Consider the following 17,024-nt stretch of genomic DNA (forward strand, 5'->3'; position numbering starts at 1 on the left):
CCGGGAATTCAACCAGAATCAGTGGGCTCCGAGGAATCCACAGTGTTTTATTGGTCATATGAAGCCTGGGGTTGCTATCCTGCCCAGTGTCCTCCACCACTCATGTAATGTGTCTAGACTTTTTAAATCCATGGCTGTTAATGTTGCTTCTGATGACAAAAAACAGATTGCAAACTGAAAACAATACAGAAAATGAAATGAAATGAAATGAAATGAAAATCACTTATTGTCACGAGTAGGCTTCAATGAAGTTACTGTGAAAAGCCCCTAGTCGCCACATTCCGGCGCCTGTTCGGGGAGGCTGGTACGGGAATTGAACCGTGCTGCTGGCCTGCCCTGGTCTGCTTTAAAAGCCAGCGATTTAGCCCTTTGCTAAACCAGCCCCTAAAATCATACTATAATAAAGATAGAAAATGCTGGCAAACTCAGCAGATCTGACAGCATCTGTGGAGGGAGAAACAGAGTTAACTTTTAGAGTCCGGGTGACTTGGTGTGAGATTGCAAAGAAACTTATTTACCTCGACATAACATTGAAGTGTTCAGAAATCAATTGAGAAAAAAAACTAACAAGTATTTGCACTGACACCTGCATATTGTTTAGGTTTAATATTGCTTTTTTTTGTTGGAGTTTCTATTAGGGGCTTTTGGGCCAAGGTTAGCAATCCTGTCCTCTGAAAATCCGAATGTTTTCAAAGGATCCCCGAAATAAATATACTTCACAATAAAAAAATATAAACAGAGCACAAATGTGGACCAAGCTGAAATAATAAAGGTTCAAATACAATATTCTCACACAATATTCTCAGTATCCAGTAAATGGATTAACTTTAAAAACCTCCTTCGAAATGCCATGACAGACAAGGTGTCATGTAGCCCCAATAGTAACGTCTTGTTCCCTTTCTTATGATAAATTGGACCTAGAATGTCATGCAACCATATTACAGATATTTATAGCCATGAAGGAAGCTACTTGTCCTTTGTCAATGTTAAATCTTTGCTAGAGTAATCCAGCACGGCAGCACAGTGGATAGCATTGTGGCTTCACAGCTCCAGGGTCCCAGGTTCGATTCCCCGCTGGGTCACTGTCTGTGCGGAGTCTGCACGTTCTCCCCGTGTCTGCGTGGGTTTCCTCCGGGTGCTCCGGTTACCTCCCACAGTCCAAAGACGCGCAGATTAGGTGAATTGGCCATGATAAATTGCCCTTAGTGTCCAAAAGCGTTAGGAGGGGTTACTGGGTTACAGGGATAGGGTGGAAGTGGGGGCTTAAGTGGGTCAGTGCAGACTCGATGGGCCGAATGGCCTCCTTCTGCACTGTATGACCTATTAACTAAATCCAGTAGTCAGTTTTTAGGGCAGCACGGTAGCATTGTGGCTAGCACAATCGCTTCACAGCTCCAAGGTCCCAGGTTCAATTCCGGCTTGGGTCACTGTCTGTGCGGAGTCTGCACATCCTCATCGTGTGTGCGTGGGTTTCCTCCGGGTTCTCCGGTTTCCTCCCACAGTCCAAAGATGTGCAAGTTAGGTGGATTGGACATGATAAATTGCCCTTAGTGTCCAAAATTTCCCTTAGTGTTGGGTGGGGTTACTGGGTTATGGGGATAGGGTGGAGGTGTTAACCTTGGGTAGGGTGCTCTTTCCAGGAGCCGCTGCAGACTCGATGGGCCGAATGGCCTCCTTCTGCACTGTAAATTCTATGAAAACTAACCCCACTGTCCATGGTCTCCTACAGCTTTCCATTCTAACAGTTCTCTAAATAAAGACATTCTGTTAACTTTCCACTTCATTCTGAAATTGATTATGCCTTGCTACTGACTCTGCAACTAGAGGAAGCACTCTGTCCATTTTCACTTTCATAAAGCCCTGCATAATATTACTAACCTAGAGGGGGCCATGGTGGCAGTGGTTAGCACTGCTGCCTCATAGCGCCGAGGACCCGGGTTCGATCCCAGCCCCGGGTCACTGTCTGTGTGGAGTTTGCACATTCTCCTCGTGTCTGCGTGGGTCTCACCCCCAGAACCCAAAGATGTGCAGGGTAGGTGGATTGGCCACACTGAATTTCCCCTGAATTGGGAAAAAATAATTGAGTACTCTAAAAAAAAAAAATTTTTTTAATAATATTATGGTGGAGTAAAAAGACCAAGCTTATGGTCATCCTGTACTGATATCTCTTTTTGTGGCTGGGTGTCGATGATGTTTTTAATTGCTCTTGCTCTTTTTAAGGACCTTGGAATGGTTTGCTATGTTAACGGAGCTATGTAACTGCAAATTGTTGTAAAATAGAGGCAACATAAAATGTTGCATTTCAAAAATCATGTGGATAGGAATATCAATGCCCAAAGCTGATTATTTAATGGTACAGAGAATTGTAACAGATCAAAGTTATAGACATTTCACAGCAAAAGTCTTGAAATTTGAATATATCTGGTTTCTGTTGCCACTGGAGGGTGCTGCTGTAAAATAAACCTCAAGGTTTAGTGTCGCATCTTCATCCACTTTTACAGTCGGCCTTGTAAATTAAACACATCATTCCAATTACAGTATGAATAAGAGCATGTTACAAAATATAAGGAGTTAATTGTAAGGGAGCATCTTTAAGGATCATGATGTGACAACACCTTAGCACGCTTACCTTTTGTACCACAAAGAGTGACAGTACAGGAATTTCCAATGTACACATGGCTCTCGGTGTCAGCCAGGGAGAACATTGGGAGCAGTGGGAGGGAAGAAAGTTAATTGGGATGTCAGTATATTTTTTAATTTTAATTTTTTTTCAAATTAAGAGGCAATTTAGCGTGGCCGATCCACCCACCCTGCACATCTTTTTGGGTTGTAGGGTTGAGACAGACACGGGGAAAATGTGCAAATTTCACACAGACAGTGGCCCAGGGCCGGGATTGAACCCGGGTCCTCAGCACCGTGAGGCAGCAGCGCTAACCACTGTGCCGCCCAGGGATGCCAATATATTTTCAGTTCCGTCCAGAGACCTAGATAAAATGAATAGTGGAACATTTTTTTTAAAAAGAACATTTATTAGGTTTGTGGAAACATATTGCTGTGGGGAGTCAGCAAGCATTCCAGTTCACAAGCCCGTTTAATTTTGTTTACTTTTAATAACACACAGCAAAAAGAGAGAGGATGTTCAGAATCTGCAGGGCAGCATAGTTTAAATTACTTGCTCTCGCTATGTGGGCAGCACTGCGAGGCCACATTTATTGCCCAACTCTAATATTTCCGAGATGTGCCGTCACGGTGGTGATGGTGTTTCCACGCGGTGGCGTTAGGTGGGAAATTCCAGGATCTCAACTGGTATTAAACTGTGCTCACCCCAGTCCAACGCCGGCATCTCCACATCATGGTATTAAATCTGAGTGACTCTCTTGCTCTTATTTCAGGTGCCGGAGCTGATTTTGTGATGCTGGGCGGGATGTTCGCAGGACACGACCAGTGTGCTGGAGAGATCATAGAGAAAAATGGTAAAAAGGTGAAACTCTTCTATGGAATGAGCTCTGACACAGCCATGAAGAAGCATGTTGGAGGCGTGGCAGAATACAGGTAATGGGGCTAAGAATATAATTGTAGTGTTAGCAAATCATTGATGTTCCTTGTGATTGTTTTAAGTTTTATTTATGCAGCACCAGCTCCAGTAGCTCTGTACAGAATGACTCTGCAGGGAACGGAGTTCAGAATTCGAGAGCAACAACTGGCTCTGTGATGCACGATCAATTATTGTGAAAGCGAGTTTAGAGAATAACGGAAGGCTTTATTAGACGAGATGCGTTCCCCAGCAGCTCATAAAATAAAATGGCTGCAGCCGGGGATGAACACCTCTTTATACCATCCACTGGGCGGAGCCAGCAGACAGGGATTTACCCATGTATCTCTAACACAGTAATACCTCCAACACAGGTACCGTAATACTGTACAAACGCTCTACCACACTCTCCTTCGCCCTTGACAAATATTACCCACATTCATCTCAGCCAGGACCATATGAATCATTACCTCTGGGACTATCTCCACCTGATGGACATTTGTTTTATGACAAGTTGTAGTTTTAAAACGATTTCCCTCCTTTCCTTCGGACATCAGATGATTTAAAAAAATAACTCGCACATGGAGACTAGACCAGTGTTTGCTACATAGCATGCATCTTTCAGCTCATTAACAGGATGTACACTTGTGCATGGTGTGCATGTAACACTAATTTTATAGAATAAACTTTCACCATAAATTATTATATGGGCCTGAATTTCCTCAGAGTGGCAATGAGCGAAGGATTGCCACTCCGCTCCCAGTTTCCTACTTGAAATCCTGTCTTGCCCAACCTTGCGACTCAGGGCGGGCAAGATCCGGGCAGTGCACTATGTCTCCAGCACCTATTGTCGAGTACAGCTGCAGTAAAGTAGATAGGTTAAAGGTCCAGTGAAGTTGAGAGGTTCTTGACAGGCCAGGGACAAAATTTGAGGGTTGTGGAGGCCAGTGGAGGTGTGGCGATCAGAAGGGGGGTGGGTGAGTGGATAGGCCTTGGAGGGGGCATGGGGGTCAGATCTCAGGACGATAAAGGGATTGGAGGGGTTTGAATCATGGGGATGTGGGAGGTCAGACTTTGGGGGGGGGGGGCAGGGTGAAGGGGTGCTGCTGAGGATCAGGTATCATGCTGCGGGGTATTGGGGGGGGGGGGGGGGAAGGAAAGAGGGAGAGTACTTTTTGAAATATAGGCCAGTGTTGTAGCAGCCAATTTGCTAGAATCAAGGTCCTGCAAACAGCAATGAGGTACTGACCAGATACTCGGCTTTTTGGCATTCAATAATAAATATTGGACAGGAATGAATACTTGCCCTGGATTTTGCTTGAAAGACCTGCACTCTATTAACATTAGGGTGACACGGTGGTTAGCACTGCTGCCTCATGGCGCCAGAGATCTGTGTTCAATTCTAGCCTTGGGTGACTGTGTGGAGTTTGTACATTCTCCTAGTGTTTGTGTGGGCTTCCTCCGGGTGCTCCGATTTCCTCCCACAGTCCAAAGATGTGCAGGTTAGATGGATTGGCCATGCTAAGTTGTCCCTTAGTGTCTAAAAGCGTTAGGTAGGATTAACAGGATCGGGTGGGGTCGTGGGCCTAGATAGGGTGATCTTTCAGAAGGTCAGTGCAGACTCGATGGGCCGAATGGTTTCCTTTTGTACTATAGGGTTTCTATGATAAGAAATAAGACTCAAGCAGGAACACGTTCGCTCATACCAAGAGGCAGTCACATTGGGCATCACAGTATTGCACTTTCCCTGGTGAAATGAAATGAAATGAAAATCGCTTATTGTCACGAGTAGGCTTCAAATGAAGTTACAGTGAAAAGCCCCTAGTTGCCACATTCTGGCGCCTGTTTGGGGAGGCTGGTGCGGGAATTGAAACCGCGCTGCTGGCCAGCCTTGGTCTGCTTTAAAAGCCAGCTATTTAGCCCTGTGCTAAACCAGCCCCTGAAAGCGATTATTTCAAATAATCCGTTCTGCGGAATTTTGGAACTTTGCATCTTTTTGCTTTTAGCTCAACAGCAACTTGTTTTGCTAATCTGCTTCTACCTTCACATCGGAGTGCGGCTGTGTCCACCAGCTCTCGGAGCATGAGTCTCATGCACTCAGTAGCACTGGAGTGGACATGCTGGATCAGTTAAGGCAGACTGTCTGGTACGCTCCATTTCTTATTGTTTAAACAGGTATTCGCAGCCTACCATGGAACTACCATGAATCTTAGAGGCTTGGTTGTTGGGGCAGTGAGCGTTGGACTGGTGGGGTTCTAGCATTAATCTAGAAAGAACCTGTACCATTCCATCTTTCCCATGTCTTCTCATCACTTCACATAACTATTTTCACACCTCTTCCTTTTTAAAAATATTGTCACAGTAGGCTTGCATTAACACCACAATGAAGTTACTGTGAAAAGCCCCTTGTCGGCACATCCGACCCGTTCGGGTACACTGAGGGAGAATTTAGAATGTCCAATTTACCTAACAACATGTTTTTCGGGACTTGTGGGAGGAAACCGGAGTACCCGGAGGAAACCCACGCAGACACGGGGGAACGTGCAGACTCCGCACAGACAGTGACCCAAGCCGGGATTTGAACCTGGGACCCTGGTGCTGTGAAGCAACGGTGCTAACCACTGTGCTACCGTGCCATCCTTTTAATGCATTTTCCATTGCCTCACTCAGATGACCATTGCACCTCTTTTCATCTTTACAACCAATTTGTCAGCTGGCCAGTAAACTCATTGGGAACTTCTGGTGTGGAGCTAAACTCACAGCTAGTTTCTGAATTCTCACAGAAAATCAAAGATTCCAGGCCCACGATTTTCCCAATCAGTGCATATTTATCAGAAATGAAATTAAAATTGCTTATTGTCACAAGTTGCCTTCAAATGAAGTTACTGTGAAAAGCCCCTAGTCACCACATTCAAAGCATCCAAAGGAGGAGTCGGTCCATGATCGCCGCTCTATTAGAAATCAATACCCGTGATTCATGATTTCTGTTATTCTTTGCTTCCTGCTTTGCGTTTGTTCAGAAATATACAGCAGCTCATTTACTTCCCGTAGTCACAAGGGGACAAGCAGGGAAGTGAGAAATAAATCGTGGAGAAAAACTGACACAGCTTCTTTGGAGAACCAAATGCTGTAACATTCTGATTCCAGTTCTATTCCATGTTTACAGTGTTGTGTTCTGTGTTCTTGTCTTGCAAATCTACAGAACTGCTGGTGATTTAGCCAGAACGATGGTTTATTGTTTTTAAACATTAAAAAAAACATTTTATTGAAGCATTTGTAATTTTCAGTTTAACAAATTAACAATCTAAACTGCCTAGCAACCTGACACATGCAACAATATTGCAATAAGATAACCAACTACTCCCCCGCCCTAGCTCCTAACTACCTGTATATTAGAATCTCTGTCTATTATTTTACACTGCCATGCCTCTCATTTTTCTTAAAAAAGTCGATGAACGGCTGCCACCACCGAGCAAACCCCTGAATTGAACCTCTCAAGGTGAACTTAATCTTTTCCAGCCTGAGAAGCCTTGCCATGTCGCTGACCCACACTCCTGACTTTTGAAGCTCCGAGTGCCTCCATCCCAGCAAAATCCATCTCTGGGCCACCAGGGAGGCAAAGGACAAAATATCGGCTTCTCTCCCCGCCCAACCGCGCCCCCCCCCCCCCCCCCCCCCCCCAGCCCCCGGATCCTCCGATAGCCCAAATATTGCCATTTCTTGGAGTCACCCTCCCTTCCAGAACCTCTGCCATGACGTCCGCAAATCCCTGCCAGAATCCCCTCAACTTCGGACACGCCCAGAACATGTGTACGTGGTTCGCCGGGTTACCCCCACACCGCCTGCACCTATCCTCCACTTCCTCAAAAAAACCGACTCATCCGGGCCACAGTCATATGAGCCCTGTGAACCATCTTGAACTAGATCAGGCTAAGCCGGGCACACACAGAGGCTGAAATGACTCTCTTCAAGGCCTTTTCCCATAGTCCGACTTCCAACTCCCCTCCCAACTCCTCCTCACCTCCCCGTTTGGAACCTCTTCCCACTCCATCAATTCCTTGTACATCACCGAAACCCTCCCCTCCCATACCCCCGTTTTTGACATCACCTTATCTTGCAGTTCCCTTAGGGGGAAACGAGGAAAGCTTGGAACCTGCCTCCGGACAAAGTCCCGTACCTGCAGGTACCGAAACCCGTTCCCACCCGGTACTCAAACTCCTCCTCTAATGCCTCCAGGCTCAGGAAGCCTTCCTCAATGAAGATATCCCCAAATCTGTCAATCCCTGCCCGCTGCTACCTCCTAAAGCACCCGTCCAGTCCCCCAAAACAAACCGGTGATTATCACAGATCGGTGACCACACTGATGCCCCCTCCAATCTCATGTGAAAGTCTCCTTTCATTTGCTCAACCACCCTGCCAGATTTAACCTAGGGAGATGACCCCAGTCCCTAGCCATCCAGATACCCAGATACCATTGCCCCCACACCCTCAGGGCTGCCACTACCACTGGGCTTGTGGAGTACCGAGCCAGTGAGAAGGGCAAGGGCGCTGTTAATAAAGCCTCCAAACTCGTACCCTTGCAAGATGTCGCCTCCACTCGCTCCCACACTGACCCCTCCCCCACTACCCACTTCCTAACCATCGATACGTTGGCGGCCCAGTAATAGTTAATAAAGTTCGGAAGGGCCAAGCTCCCCATGCCCCCATTCCAGAAGTACCTTCTTCATCCTCGGGGCCTTACCAGCCCATACAAAACCCAAGATCACCGCGTTCATTTTCCTGAAAAATGCCTTGGGGATAAAAATTGGAAGTCATTGAAAAACAAACAGCAACCTTGGGAGGACTGTCATCTTCACAGTCTGTACCCTCCCCGCCAATGACAGCGGGAGCATGCCCCACCTGCGGAAGTCTCCTTTCATTTGCTCAACCACCCTGCCAGATTTAACCTAGGGAGTTGACCCCAGTCCCTAGCCACCCAGATCCCCAGATACCTAAAATTCCTTCCCACCACTTTAAACGGTAACTCCCTCAGTCTCCTCTCCTGTCCCGTGTCTGGATTACGAATACTTCACTCTTACCCATATTTAACTTTTAGCCTGAGAACCGACCAAATTCTTCCAATATCTCCATAATTCCAGGCATCCCCCCCAACGGGTCTGTTATGTAAAGGAGCAAATCGTCCATGTAGAGCGAGACCCCATGCTCCAGCCGTCCCCTCACTATCCCCCGCCAGACATTTGATGACCTAACGGCTATTGCCAAGGGCTCTATGGCCAGGGAAAACAGTAGTGGGGAGAGTGGACATCCCTGTCTTGTCCCCCTACACAAACTAAAGTATTCTGACCGAACCAGTTGGTCCTTACAGTCGCCACCGGTGCCTGGTACAACAACCGGACCCAATCCACAACTCCCTGCCCGAACTCAAACCTTCCTAGGATATCCCACAAGTACTTCCACTCCAACGATCAAAGGCCTTTTCTGCATCCATGGATACTACCACCTCTACCTCGCTCCCCTCTGCTGGCATCATTGTAGCATTTAGGAGCCGTCTAATGTTGGACTTCTAGTGCCGTCCCTTCACAAATCCCATTTGGTCCTCCCCTGTAACCCCCGGGACACAGTCCTCTATACGTGTGGCCAAGATCTTTGCCAGCAACTTCACATCTACATTCAAAAGAGAGATCGGCCTATACAATCCACAGATCTCTGGATCCTTATCCCACTTCAAAATAAGGGAAATCTAAGCCTGCGATAGCAATGGGGGGGAGCACCCCCATCTCCTTGGACTCATTAAAAACCTTTACCAGGAGCGGCCCCAGCATCTCTGAGAACTTTTTGTAAAACTCGACCGGGTATCCATCAGGTCCCGGAGCCTACCCATTTGCATCGCCCCCAGTCTGTCTCTAATCTCCCCAAGCCCGATTGGGCCTCCCAAGCCTTCCACCAGCTCCTCGTCTACCTTCCAGCCCCTTCCAAGAATTGCTTCATACCCTCCTCCCCAGCTGGGGGTTCCGATTTGTATAGTCTACTATAAAATTCCCGAAACACATCATTCACCCCCTCCAGGTCCACAACTACCTTCCCCCTCATATCCTTTACTTTCCCAATTTCTCTTGCTGCCTCCTGTTTCCTCAGCTGATGCGCCAACATCCTGCTGGCTTTTCCCCATATTCATACACCGCCCCCTTTATCCTCCTCAGCTGTCCCTCCGCCTTGCCCGTGGACAGGAGCCTAAAGTCCATTTGCAGTCTCTGACGCTCCTTCAGGAGCCCCTCATCCGGAGACCCTGTATACCTCCTGTCCACCTGTAAAATTTCATCTACCAGCCTGTCCAACTCTGCCCGTTCCGTCTTCTCCCTATGGCCCGAATCGAGATGAATTCCCCCCTAATAACCACCTTCAGTGCTTCCCCTACCACCCCTGCCGAGATCTCAGCCATATCATTAATCTTTATATATCCCCGAATAGCCTACCTCACCTGCTCACACACCTCATCCTCCGCTAGCAGCCCTACATCTAATCTCCATTGCGGCCGCTGGGCCTTTCCTTTGCTCACTTGCAGGTATACCCAGTGTGGGGCGTGGTCTGACACCACAATTGCTGAGTGTTCAGTATCCACCACCTCCGCCTGCAGAGTTTTGTCCAGCACGAAGAAGTCTATCCTGGAATACTCCTTGTGCACATAGGAGTAGAATGAAAACTCCTTACTCCTTTGCCTCCCGAATCTCCACGGATCCACCCCTCCCCTGCGCTCCATATCCCCTGCAGCTCTTTTGCCATTGCTGACACCTTTCCAGACCTGGGACTCGACCGATCCAGTCTCGGATCCAGGACAGTGTTGAAATCCCCCTACATAATCAGTCGGTGTGAATCCATAGAATCATAGCACTGGCAGTGCAGAAGGATGCTATTCAGCACATCGAGTCTGCACCGGCCCTTACAAAGAGCACCCTACTTAAGCCCACGTATTTACCCTATCCCCATAACCCAGTAACCCCCACTTGACCTTTTTGGACACTAAGGGCAATTTAGCATGGCCAATCCACCTAACCAGCACATCTGTGGACTGTGGGAGGAAATGGGAGCAAATCCCACGCAGACACGGGGAGAACAAGCAGATTCCGCAGACAGCGACCCAGCCGGGAATCGAACCTGGGACCCTGGAGCTGTGAAGCAACTGTGTAAACCACTATGCTACCGTGCTGCCAGGTCAGGAATCGTCCCTAAAACCCTCCGAACAAACTCGACATCATTCCAGTTTGGGGCATCGTTAACCAGCACCATAGCCATTCCCATCCAGCTTCCTGCTAACCATAATAAATCTACCCCCCGGGACTGCTTCTATCTTCCTCACCTCGAATGCGACCTTTTTGTTGACCAGAATTACCAACCCCCTCATTTTAAAGTCCAATCCCGAATGGAACACCTGTCCGACCCATCCCTTCCTCAGTCTAACCTGGTCTCCAACTTCAAGTGCGTCCCCTGCAAAATGGCCACATCCGCTTTCAGTTGCCTCAAGTGTTCGATCACACGGACTTTTTTGACCAGCCCATTCAGTCCATGAACGTTCCATGTGACGAACCTGGGGCGGAATACACCGATAAACGGCGCGATGGCCGGAACCGGCGCCACAAACGGCGTGAATCACTCTGGCGTCGGGCCCCCCCGAAACGGCGCAAATTCTCCGGCCCGGAATGGGCTAGCAGCGGCGTGACGCCATTTGCGACGGCGTCACCCATCACGGACGTGCCGCGTCATTGACGCCGCGCAACGTCACAGCACAAAAGACGCCGCCCCCCGGAGACCCGTCAAGGTGGCTGCCCGCCGAGGTTCCAGGAGCGCAACAACGAGGCGCTCCTGGACTCCGTGGAGCAGAGAAGGGAGGCCCTGTACCCCGGACACGGCCACAGGGTCGCTCAACGCCTCAGCCGGCGCCTGTGGAGGGAGGTAGCAGAGGCCATCAGCGCCGTGGCTGTAACACCAAGGACAGGCACCCAGTGCCACAAGAAGGTCAATGACCTTGTCCGGGCAGCCAGGGTGAGTACCCTCCCCCCACCCCCAGCTCCCTCACCTCCGATGTGCGGCACAGCCCTAGGTACAACTGACATGGCTGCACCCACCCATGCAGCCTGCAGTGGCAGGATGGGTTGCGCATCTCTGCCAACATACACACAACCGCTGGCCGGCATGTATATCTCTGCCTAACACTGTTGCCCTTTATCCCTGCCACCCACCCGCCCCCCACAGGAGAAGCGCGCACACAACAACTGGGAGCGTGAGAGGACCGGAGGGGGCCCAGCTGATGTGAGACCACTAACTGTTCGTGAGGAGAGGGCCCTGGAACTTTCAGGCAGATCTGAGGACCAGGAGGTTGCAGAGGTCGGGGGCGCACCACCAAGTGAGACTCCCCATGGCCTGCTCCCCTTTTCCCCTTCTCCCCTTCCCCCATATGCCCCTTCGCCTAGATCCCCCAGGTCCCCCTTCCCCCAGGTCCCCCTTCCCCCAGATCCCCCCCCCCCAGGTCCCCCGATCCCCACCTGCGTGCCTAACTCTGCATGCTGTATTGTGTATTGCAGGACCAAGCGTCGAGGCACCCGTCCCCACAGATGCCGGCCGCATCCAGGGCGGCCACGGGACAGGGAGAGACTCGGCCCCTCCGGCATACGACGCTCCCAGGACAGCCATGAGACAGGGACAGACCCGGAGCATCCGGGTGCCCCCATCTCGTGCGAGTGCGGCGACGCAGGCGGGCAACACCCAGCGACGAGGGGAGCAGCCACACGCCCCTGTCGCAGCCGAACCAGGACACCCCTACCCCAGGACACCCCTTACCCAGGACACCCCTTACCCAGGACACCCCTTACCCAGGACACCCCTTACCCAGGACACCGACACACAGGGGACAGGTGGACAGGAACCACCATCCCAGGTGACCATGGACTTTGGGTCGGATGAGGAGCACGATACAACGCCACTGCTATCTCCTACACCCTCCACCATCGCAGAGACACTCCCCTCAGTTGGGCACTTTAGCGATGAGGCTTCTGGTACACTCACTGGTGCGCACAACACAGCCGTACCGGTACAGCAGGTGGAGGTAGGAGCTACCGAGGGGCCGGGAGGTTAGAGGGCACCCCGGCGCGAGCAACCATATGCTGCCCAGATGGGTCCCGGGTTCCTGGAGTTACCACACCCACCCATAGACCCGATGCAGTCACGAACCCAGGGATGATCGAAGGGGGTGACAGCCGGCTTGCGGCAGCTGCAGACGCAGATGGGAGCTGGGAGTGGTGTCGGTCATGTATGCCACCCAGGCCGAAACCGCAAGGGTGGTGCCCGCAGTGGAGGCAATGGGGGTGACAGTGTCAGACATGGGGAGCAGTACGCAAGGCCTGGGGCTTTACGTGCAGGCGGTGTCTGTGGCTCAGGACATGGCTGCCCTCTCACAGACAGCCAGGAGCAGATCAGAGGCGCTCAACGCCGTGGCCCAGTCTCAGCAGGCCATGTTGCAGTCCCAGCAGGCCATGGGCCTGTCCCAGCAGGCCATGGGCCTGTCCCAGCAGGCCATGGTGCAGTCCCAGCAGGCCATGGGCCAGTCTCAGCAGGCCATGGGCCAGTCTCAGCAGGCCATGGTGCAGTCCCAGCAGGCCATGGGCCAGTCTCAGCAGGCCATGGCGCAGTCCCAGCAGGCCATGGCGCAGTCCCAGCAGGCCATGGCGCAGTCCCAGCAGGCCATGGCCCAGTCCCAGCTGGCCATGGCCCAGTCCCAGCAGGCCATGGCCCAGTCCCAGCTGGCCGTGGCCCAGTCTCAGCTGGCCATGGCCCAGTCTCAGCTGGCCATGGCCCAGTCTCAGCAGGCCATGGGCCAGTCTCAGCAGGCCATGTTGCAGTCCCAGCAGGCCATGGGCCTGTCCCAGCAGGCCATGGTGCAGTCCCAGCAGGCCATGGCGCAGTCCCAGCAGGCCATGGCGCAGTCCCAGCAGGCCATGGCCCAGTCTCAGCTGGCCATGGCCCAGTCTCAGCTGGCCATGGCCCAGTCTCAGCTGGCCATGGCCCAGTCTCAGCAGGCCATGGCCCAGTCTCAGCAGGCCATGGCGCAGTCCCAGCAGGCCATGGCGCAGTCCCAGCAGGCCATGGCGCAGTCCCAGCAGGCCATGGCGCAGTCCCAGCAGGCCATGGCGCAGTCCCAGCAGGCCATCGCTGAGGGCATCGGCGCCATTGCCCATGTGCTGTCCGGTGTCGCCCAGACACAGACAGGGATGGCCAACTCCCTGAGCTCCATGGCTGCAAACTTGCAGGCCCTTGTTGATACCAGGGCGGGCCTCCAGGACTGGCAGCGCCAGGTGTCAGGGGGGCGTCGGATGGTCAGACCGTTCGCATCCCCGACCCATGGAGAGGCCCGGGGGCCATCGGGCACACCGAGGGAGGAGGAGGTGCTGAGGCCCGTTCCGGGTCCCCCTGTAGGGGAGGTCCCGGAACACCGCGACACCTCGGACTCCCCTACCTCCCTCCGTCCCAGGTGCATCTGGTGGGCAATGGGCAGGACAGGGTGGCAGTTCGCCATCCCAGCCACCCAAGCTGCAGCCTGGCCCATCTAGGCCGGGCCGTCCTAGGAAACGGCCACAAAGTGATCCCGAGTCACAGGGCAGGAATCACAGGAGTCCACCTCCAGTTCTACTGTACCGTCTGGGGAACCACCTAGGCGTAGTCAAAGGGCCCGTAAGGCCAAACAATTAGACACTGAGTAAGTTGGCACGGGTGAGTTATAGGGGCTAGGGCACGTGTATGAACTGTTTGTTATTAAAATCACTTTCACACTTACAGAAGCTGCCTTTGTGCTCTGTCCGATGCGTGCAGGGGTGTGGTGTGAGGTGAGCGCCGGTGTGTGTGTTAGGGGTGATAGAACGTCGGCTCAGGTGATGTGCCCCCCCCTTCCCCCAGGTCACCCTCTCCATCCCCCCGGGCAGATAACGGGGCCGTGCGCTGCAGTATCACGGCCACATGCAGGAACGGTCCAGGTGGAGGGTGTTACTGTGGCCCGGAGCTTATCGCAGAGCGGGTTGTCATCAGCCTCCATGGCCTGCAATAGACACGCCTCCACCGGCGCCCATGTGACCCCTGCCCGTTGTGCCGCAGGTGGATGTGCAGTGGATGGGTGGTGTGCATGCGGGTGGGCGAGGGTGTTTGGTGGTGGGGGATGAGGGTGGTCGGCTGGTGCCGTGGTGTGCAGTCTGTGCCCATGCTCAGCAATTTCCCACGTCCCCCTAGTCAGGGGTGGTAGAGGGGAGGGGGGCCTCGAACATGCCGGGGATGAAAGATTGCGCCAAGACGAATGAGCCATGTACACTGCCCGGGTACCGGGCACAGACGTGCAGGATCATCATGCAGTGATCGGACACCACCTGAATGTTTATGGAATAGGTCCCCTTCCTATTCGTGAACACAGCCCTGTTATCCGCAGGTGGCCGCACGGCGACGTGCATCCCATCGATTGCGCCCTGGACCATGGGAAACCCGGCCACGGCAGCGAAGCCCGCTGCCCGGGCATCCTGGCTGGCCCGGTCCCAGGGAACTGGATGTAGCGGTGCGCAATGGCACATAGAGTGTCTGTCACTGCACCGATGCCTGAGAGATGCCGGACAGGTCCCCACTCGGTGCCTGGAATGACCCCGTGGCATAAACGTTATTGATGGACACGGAGAGAGGGTGTCCTCCTCCAGTGCCACACGGTGCCAGGTGTGCCATCAGGTGGCAGATATGGGTGATGGTTTCCTGGCTCATCCAGAGTCTCCTCCTGCATGCCCGGTCCGTGAGGTCCTGGTACGACGAGCAGGGCCGGTACACACGGGGCCTCATCGGGCGTCTCCATGGCACCACCTCCTCCTCGTGCTCCCCCTTCTCGTCCTGACGTGCAGGCGGCCCTCCAGCGTGGGCGGCTGCCACCTGCCCCTCTGCGGCAGTCTCCCTGCGGGACGCTCCTCCTCCTGCTCCCCCAGGGCAACATGTAGAAGTGCAGCTCCCACCACATCGGACAACATCGCTGGGTAATCACCAAACATAACGGCCTGCAGGGGGTGGGGGATCAGATGACATGTCATCATTGCCCGTACCCCCCCCCCCCGCAGCCAAGTGCCATGGGCGCGACTGTTAGAAGCTGGAACCTGGCCAGGTGGACAACATCCCCAACCCCTCACCAGCACTCGCCCAGCCCCCTCCCCGGCACTCGCCCAACCCCCCCCCCCCCCCCCCCCCCCCCCCCCCCCCCCCCCCTCCCCGGCACTCGCTCTCCCCCCTCCCCAGCACTCGCCTATGCCTCGCCCCGGAACTTGCCCTTTCCTCCTTACCTCTCCACCCCCCCCACTCCACACCCCCCCTCCACACACACACACCCCCCGCACCTCCCTGTCCACACACACACAAACACCCCACGCTCACCCACACACATCCCCTCCCCACCGACTGCGGCCACGCAGTCACTTCTCCTGTGGCCACCCCACGCCGAGACCTACCTCCGCGCTGGCTGGCGTCAACCATTAGAACTGGTTTAATTTACGCCGATGTGACCCGAGGTGGGCAGCGCGATTCACGCCGGGGCATTTTTTGGGGGGGTCGGAGAATTCGGAGGACGGCGGGGTCTGGATTCACGCTGACCCCGGCGATTCTCCGACCCAGCGGGGGGTCGGAGAATCCCGCCCCTGTCCGGGGGCACCCTACCCCACTCCCCTGTCGATCAGCCATAGCCCCTCCTCGGCCAGCCCTTGGCCCATTCCCCGCACCTCACCTGGCCCGCCCTCCGGCAGCTACCGTCATCAACTCTTCTCCTCCACCACCTTAAAAGTCCTCTCCCCGTCAGCAATCTAAACCCCCACCACCCTCCCCCTCCCTAACGTTGGTTTTCAGCTCACCCCCCACTTTGCTTCCGTGAACTAGCCCTCCCAGCTAGCCTGGCAACCCCCGCCCCTGGCGCCTTGCATCCTAACCCCCCACCGGTTCCCCTCTCAAAACAATGGCAAGAAGCAAGAACAAACAAACGAACAATCCCTCCCAAGGCCCGAGCACAAAGGCCCAAGCTCAAAGGCCCACCTCTCCTTCCTTAACAAAGTATCTATTCAGCTAACCCCATATGTTTAGCACACTGGGCTAAATCGCTGGCTTTGAAAGCAGACCAAGGCAGGCCAGCAGCACGGTTCGATTCCCGTAACAGCCTTCCCGAACAGGTGCCGGAATGTGGCGACTAGGGGCTTTTCACAGTAACTTCATTGAAGCCTACTCGTGACAATAAGTGATTTTCATTTCATTTCATTTCATAGAACCGAATGAAAAACGGAAAAAGAAAATATATACACAAAGCCTCAAACATCATTCCGAACATCGCAAATTGAACATTGAAAGTTTTACAAAACATAGCTCATAGCTCAGTTCCTCACAGTCATAGCTCAAGGTTTTCATTCTCCCATCAGCTTATGGTCTATCATAAAGTCCACCACATCCT

General features: G+C 53.0%; 1 protein-coding gene across 1 annotated transcript in view; it reads left to right on the forward strand.

The window, feature by feature from the left end:
- LOC119965981 (GMP reductase 1) overlaps positions 1-17,024 on the forward strand; it is a 153,369-nt gene that overhangs the window by 103,309 nt on the left and 33,036 nt on the right. The window contains exon 8 of the mRNA XM_038797052.1: positions 3,393-3,552. Coding sequence (XP_038652980.1) covers positions 3,393-3,552 — 160 coding nt within the window. The remainder of the gene's footprint in view (positions 1-3,392; positions 3,553-17,024) is intronic.

Source organism: Scyliorhinus canicula, chromosome 5 (assembly GCF_902713615.1).
Source record: "Scyliorhinus canicula chromosome 5, sScyCan1.1, whole genome shotgun sequence".
In the NCBI taxonomy this organism is placed as follows: Eukaryota; Metazoa; Chordata; class Chondrichthyes; order Carcharhiniformes; family Scyliorhinidae; genus Scyliorhinus; species Scyliorhinus canicula.